This window comes from Gopherus flavomarginatus, chromosome 24 (genome assembly GCF_025201925.1).
Source record: "Gopherus flavomarginatus isolate rGopFla2 chromosome 24, rGopFla2.mat.asm, whole genome shotgun sequence".
NCBI classification, from domain to species: domain Eukaryota; kingdom Metazoa; phylum Chordata; order Testudines; family Testudinidae; genus Gopherus; species Gopherus flavomarginatus.
In genome coordinates, this window is record NC_066640.1 from 10,224,848 (window position 1) to 10,231,618 (window position 6,771).

The following is a 6,771-nucleotide window of genomic DNA, read 5'->3' on the forward strand; positions in this document are numbered from 1 at the left end:
AATAGGGGTGAAGAAATGACTGTGTAGGTCTCAGTGCAGCCAGGCATGCCCCCCGGGTGGAGGGGAGGATGAGAACGGGAAATGGGGAGTTTGCACGAGATGGCAGCATGTGCTGGTCAGCGGTTAGGCAGGAGGTGAGGGGAGAGGCAGATCTGCGCGGGTTGTTTAGACCAGCCCAGCTCAGATGGTTTTCTGGTTTCTGAGCTTCCTTGGGCTGAAGCTATAAAACCAGCCACGGGACAGCAGGAGGCTCAGGTTGACGCCAAGCCTGGATGAGGAGCTGTGAACTCACAGATGGAGCGTCCCCAGCGCCTCCTGCTCCTGCTATCCCTGCTGTCCTACCCCTCGACCCATGCTGGTGAGTAGAGGAAGTCGTGGGCTAGGGTTACCATCCGGAGTCATGCACCAGGTGAGGAAGGAGCTGTCCCATCTCCTCCTGATCAGGTGTCTGTGTGTCTTTCAGGTGCTTTGAGGAGTCAGATTGTTGGGGGGCATGAAGCCATGCCTCACTCCAGACCCTACATGGCAGCCCTGAAGGTTTCCAGTCGTTTCTACTGCGGGGGGTTTCTGGTGGCCCCAGACTGGGTGATGACCGCCGCTCACTGCATGGGGTAAGCCCCGTCCCTTCCCCACAAATGCATGGACGGCTTCTGGTTGGAAGACAAATGTCAGAGTGTTGGGAAATTCATTAAAGAGCCTAACTCACTCTGAAAGGGTCCAGCAGACTCGGGGCTGAGTTGGCCAGAGAGTTGCATCTTAAGGTGTGATTTTAAGTTGATTTCATTATAATAATCCCTAGCTCTTACATAGCACTTTGCACAGGTGAATCTCAATAAAGGAAGTTAATGTCATTATCCCCTGTTTACAGATGGGGGAAACTAAGGCACCAGGAGGTGAAGTGACTTGCTCAGGTTCACCCAATAGGCCAGTGGTGGAGCTGGGACTAGAACCAAGGTGCCCTGAGCCCCAGTCCAGTGCTCTAGCCACTAGGCCACACTGGTTGGAAAGGCTGTGGGGAGACACTGATTTCACTTTAAACTCAGCTGAAGTCAGGCTGGTTAAGTGAATCAGGAGCAGCTTTATGTTTAAGTGAAATCAAAGACTGAAGTGTCCACCCACAGGTCTGCGCTGGTTTCACTAAATCGATTTAATTAAACTGCTGCTAGGACCTGATTCTTCATGGCCCTGCAGCCAGGCTGGCCGTTCACACCGGGGCAAAGCGGGTGCAGAATGCAAGTCACTGCCACTCTGCCCTGGGAGCGCTTTACGCCGCTATGCACAGGAGTAAGAGACCGCACCAGGGGCAGGTGATGGGGAGGCGTATTAGTGTCTCATCCTGCAGGTGCTGAGTTCCTCCCGTGGGAGGAGAGAGAGCTCAGCACCTCATAGGGTCAGGCGTCGCAAGATACCACAAGGACATTCTTAGAGCAAACTCCTGAAATGTCCCTCCCCTACTGAGCCCCCAGCTTTGCACCTCCCTTGCGAAAGCCAAGGCCGGGATCAACCGACACCCCGGCAGGGAGCAGTCCGGCACTTGCTGCTCCCATGAGACATCCCCTCCTGTTCAGAGCCCTGATTCTCAGCCAGTCCCACAGCGAGTACCCCAGATCCTCTCTCAAACCATCCCCATTCCCAGTCAGGGCATCCCTCCAGCTGCCATGCCCACTTGTTCCTTGGCCATTCCTCCCGACAACTGGCCCCACTTCTTCCTGGATGCTCGAGGCCCAAATGGAAACCAAGGCCCAGCTGTGCCAGTGGCTGTACAAACTAGGGTGACCAGATGTCCTGATTTTATAGGGACAGTCCCGATTTTGGGGTCTTTTTCTTATATAAGCTCCTATTACCCCCATCCCAATTTTTCACATTTGCTGTCTGGTCACCCTAGTACAAACACAGAATGAGAAGCGGCCCCTGCCCCCCGGAGAGCTTGACGTCTAACCAGACGAAGGGACGGGAGGGGAAGTGATTGGCCCAAGGTTACACAGCAGATCAGTGGCCAGGAATTAGCGTGCCCTCTCCTGCAGCACAGCACGCTGCCCTGCCCACTAGCCCACGCTGCCTACACGAAAGGCGCTTCGAATGCAAGGTGCTGTTTGAATGTGAAATACAGCCCCTCCCCTCCTCTCCGAGGCAGAGACGCTGACTTGAGTGGGCCTGATGTGTGATATTTACTGTCATTTGAAGGGACATAAGTGTCATCCTGGGAGCTCACAATTACCACATCCCGGAGGCCTCCCAGCAGATGTTTGCCGTTGAAAGCTACCATCTGCACCCAGAATACAACGCCAATTATGCGCTATACAATGACATCCTTCTCCTAAAGGTAACAGGACTCCCCACTGGAAAGCGAATCCCTGCACCGGCCACTGGTTAAGGCTACATCTACACTGCAGTAAGAGATCTGTGGCATGGCCGCGGCTGGTCCAGGTCAGCTGACTCAGGCTGCAGGGCTAAAAGTCACAGTGTCAATGTTCAGGCTCGGACTTCGAAACCCCACGAGGGGGGAAGGCCTCTGAGCCTGGGAGCCAGGCCATGCAGGAACCTCTACACTATAATTTTTAGCCCTGCACTGGAGCCGGCTGACCCAGGCCCTGAGTGCCATGGATATTTTATCACAGTGTAGACATACTCTTAGGGTTTGTAGCTTATATATGCTGCAGAGTGCCTCTGGTATTTAGATCCACCTCTCTGGGTTTTGTCTGTACGCGGCAGTCGTCTTCTCGACTGCCACAGCAGGGACTGAACCAGGATTCTCAGGAGCAAACCTCATGGGCTGCTGCAACCAGAGCGACAGTTCTGTAGTGCGGGCAACATTACTCACATCCTCTGTGGATTGGCACAGAGGTGACCACGGGACACACTCACCAGTGGGTTATGGGTTTGGGGTCTGCAGACTCAAACGCCGATTGACCGGTTGTGGCCACACAGGAGTGACATCATAGCGCCATGATGCAATCCCAGGAGAGGCTGTTCCCAGCGGACAAGCATGGGCCATCTAGGGAAGTGGCTGGCCAAGGAAAGCACCGCTGGCCACTCTTCATCCCTGGGCTGGCATCACACAACCCAAGGATGTGGGTGTGCCAACATCAGAAGGTGATGGCCATGACATGTCTAGCTTTGGGGCTCAACCTCAAACCTGATACCACCCCCATTTCTACACCCTGCCCCAAGGCGGATTCCTAATGAGCGAGCACCTGGAAAAACAAACCCCCCAAACCTTCCTCTTCATCTCCTGCAGGGCCTAACGTGTTTGCTCCTCTCCCATAACAGCTGAGACACAAAGCCCAACTGAATAAATACGTCCAGGTGATCCCTCTGCCCAAGAGCAGCAGCGACCTCCCTGCCGACACCAAGTGCATTGTGTCAGGATGGGGCCTCATTGACCAAGAGGTACCAACTTACAAGCTCTTTGAGACCAACGCCACTGCCCTGAGCCGGAGGAAATGTCTCCTGTTCTACCCAGAGCTCACCGACGGCATGGTCTGCGCAGCCAGCTACCACAAGCTCAGTGACGTCAGCCACGTACGTCTCTGCATCCCTTCCCGTCTCCCCCAGCCACGCTGCCCTGAGGTTGGCAGGTGGGAAGGGACCTCCCCAGCTGCCTTAATGGCCTACTGTACCCATGAGCCACCGAGACACGCAGGGGCACTCAGAAACGTCCTCATTTTTCAGCAACGAGGCAAGCTGTAGAATAGACCGCGTGCTGGAGGGGGCGGCGGGGAAGGGGGGTATTTATTACCTTGGCTCGTAGAGCTTGCAGGGCTAGTTGCTGTAGCCACACCATTGCTGGATAGCCGCAGGGGCGTGCATAGGAATAAAAAAGTGGCTGGTTTGAAGGGACATTTTCTGTGCCCCCTGCAGCCAGGGGAGCTGGCTCTTCCCCCCCTCACCAGCAGCCCGCCCCCCCCCTTGTACACACCCCTGAAAGCCTGTAAGATGTTCCCTAGCAGACACAAAGCCAGAGACCTTAAGCCACTCTCTTGGGGTGACAGGGTGGTGGAGCCAGGATGGAACTCAGCCATCAGTGGCTCTAACCCCTGCGTTCGCTCCCGCTAGCCCACAATGCGCTTCCACAGTGTCTACATTCCACTGACCCCTATTTCCCCGTGTCTTCCTCAGGGGGATTCCGGTGGCCCTTTGGTCTGCAACGGAGTGGCCCAGGGGATCGTCTCCTACGGTTTCCATTTCCCTCCCTCGGTGTACACTCGCATCGCCCACTACCTGCCCTGGATTCAAAAGACCATGGGGCAGTGACCGGAGAGAAAGATGCTACAGCTTCTCCGGCATCTGCATGCTGCAAGTCACTGGCTTTTCTCTCTCCCCCAGGTGTTACCTGGAACTGTAGGGATAACAACGCAGGGCCCACCCAACTCCTCCTTTTGGGCTGCACGTTTCTTTACATTTAAATGTCATTAGTGGACCAGAGCCACCCCCCAGGAAGAACATACAAGGCTTAATCCTGAGTCCCTCGCCAAATTTTTACACCCAAGCCTCCCAGGTTAGCCTTGGTGAGGAGGGAGCGAAAACATGGCAAGGAACTCAGATTTGGCCCAAACGGATCGGAACAAAGTTTTCCTCAGCCAAGCAGCCCCCTCCTGATTCAGAACACACGTGAATCCCACAGTGCTGGGGAGTGTTCCAAAGCACATCGATTGTGACGGGCTTCAGGCACCCAATTTGAAGGCTTTTTTGGGGAAATCCTGACTCATCAAAACCCAAACTGTCTGTAGCTAAGGGCTGGCTTTGAGGACTGTCCCGATAGAAGATATTAGGATTTTTTTTTCTAGATTGCAAAAACTGACTATTTTGACATTTTCTAGGTGGATTGTTTTGGGTGTGGGGATGATGCCACTTTTCATTTTGAAATTTTAATCAACTGAAATGAAAGGAAAGGTACCATTTAAAAAAAAAAGAGTTGAAATCAAATTTGAAATGTTTTGAAATTAACCAAATACTTTCAGCTGACCAGATCTGATTTTTTTTAACTGCAGATGATCAGTTTGCAAAAATTCACAAGATTCCCACTTCTCACCCCAATTTGAGATGCCCCCCCACTGCCCCATTCCTTCTATGCCCCGGCAGCGCTCGAGTGTAACAAGCAAGACAATAAATGAGCTTCTGCATTTCATAAAGTCTCCTGCCTTATTCTGAAGTTTGTTTCTGCTCATTGTTGTAAAAGGGATACCTGCTTACCGTATTTTTCACTCCATGCATCTGACGAAGTGGGTTCTAGCCCAGGAAAGCTTACGCCCAAATAAATATGTTAGTCTCCCAGGTGCCACAAGGGCTCCTCGTTCTTTTTGCTGATACAGACTAACACGGCTCCCACTCTTGAAACCAGAAAGAGAAGAGAGTACCCTAGGTCTCATTTACAGCCAGAGGGCTCAGATCAGCCAAACCCTGACCGCCTCCCATTCCCCCCATGTACCTACTGCCCTGTACATATTTATTAGCCTTCCCTACTCTACATTCCCTGGCCCTCCCGGAACCTGCAGTGGCACTGAAAGGGGATTCTACGTACACTGTCCAGAACACAAGGACACCCGGAACTCAGCACAACAGTGCTGAGTTTCAACCCTGCACCTGCGGAGACTCCAGCCTGAGACACATACAACCCGCTCTCTCTCCCCATCCCTTGTGGGTTCCTTTCCATCCCCCACCCACTATTTGCCTCCTGTCATCTCTCCCTCTCTCGGCTTGTCCTCGGACTCCAAGACCAGCTGTGCCACATCAGCCCAGCGGCAAGATGAGCTGGTCCATCCAGCTCTGCCCAGCTGGAGAACCACCAGCAGGGGAGAGGGATCAGACATTGAGCCAGAGCCCAGAGAAGAGCTGCCATGAGAGACTCATAGAATGGCCACAAAAGCTGCGTTTTCCCCACTTTTACGCCCCTGCCTCTTCTCCCTCTTGCATCTGTTTGTCCAAAGCAGGGAGAGTGACCATCCATCACAGCCCAACAACCCTTTGCTCCCTCCACATCCCCCAAGAAAGGTTGGCTGACAAAAATAAGAGACACTAACCAACGTTCTCTCTCTGAAAAGGGGCCTCTGGTAGGTTTGGGCTAAGTTAGGTCTGTATAATTGCTCTGTTTCCCTTCCAAAAACGGCTTTACATCATGTGCTGCTGCTTTTTCTTTTCTGTAGCCCGCTCAAGATGTTTGCAAACTTTAGCATGAATTGTGCTGCCATGGAGCTAAGCAGACCGAGGTCTCTGACCTCGAGCCTTGTTTAACGCTTTACTGTAGTACAGTGACAGGGTCACGTTAACACACTGGACTCTCTGGGCCCCCTTATTCCATCACACTTAACACAACAGGCCTCAACTCTCAATACGCCGAGATAGAGTCTCAGCCGGTAGAAACGGCCGTAACCCCACAGAGATAGCTGATTCACACTCCACTGGCAGGATGCAGTTTTTAACTGTTGGTGACAAACTCTAAACTGATCAACACAGAAGAATCAGTTCTAACAGCAGGAAGTGGGCCTGGAGAGCTTGGGGTAAACAAAGTCCTGAGATGCACATAAGGTGAAGGTGAAGCACTTCCTGCCCCCCCAACGGAAGGGCTGTGTCTGCAGCTGAAAAACCCGACAGAGTTGTTTGTGTCTTTAGATGAGGCACACCTCTCTGTGGTTAGAGTTTCTCCTGCCAACTGACGCAGAAGATGCCAGCCAGAGGCACAGTGTTCTAGTAGGTAAGACACTAGTCTAGGGTCCAGGCGCTCTGGGTTTTATCCCTGGCTCGGGCATGCACCTGCTGTGTGGCTTTGGTCAA

The 6,771-nt window shown here is 53.0% G+C and overlaps 1 protein-coding gene across 1 annotated transcript; it reads left to right on the forward strand.

Moving 5' to 3' along the window:
• Positions 1–211: 211 nt before the first annotated feature.
• On the forward strand, positions 212–5,135 carry LOC127040247 (mast cell protease 1A-like). Its single transcript, XM_050934166.1, has 5 exons — positions 212–358; positions 464–611; positions 2,185–2,323; positions 3,271–3,522; positions 4,120–5,135. The coding sequence occupies exons 1-5, from the start codon at positions 295–297 to the stop codon at positions 4,252–4,254; spliced, it is 738 nt and encodes a 245-aa protein (XP_050790123.1). The 5' UTR covers positions 212–294; the 3' UTR covers positions 4,255–5,135.
• Positions 5,136–6,771: the final 1,636 nt, after the last annotated feature.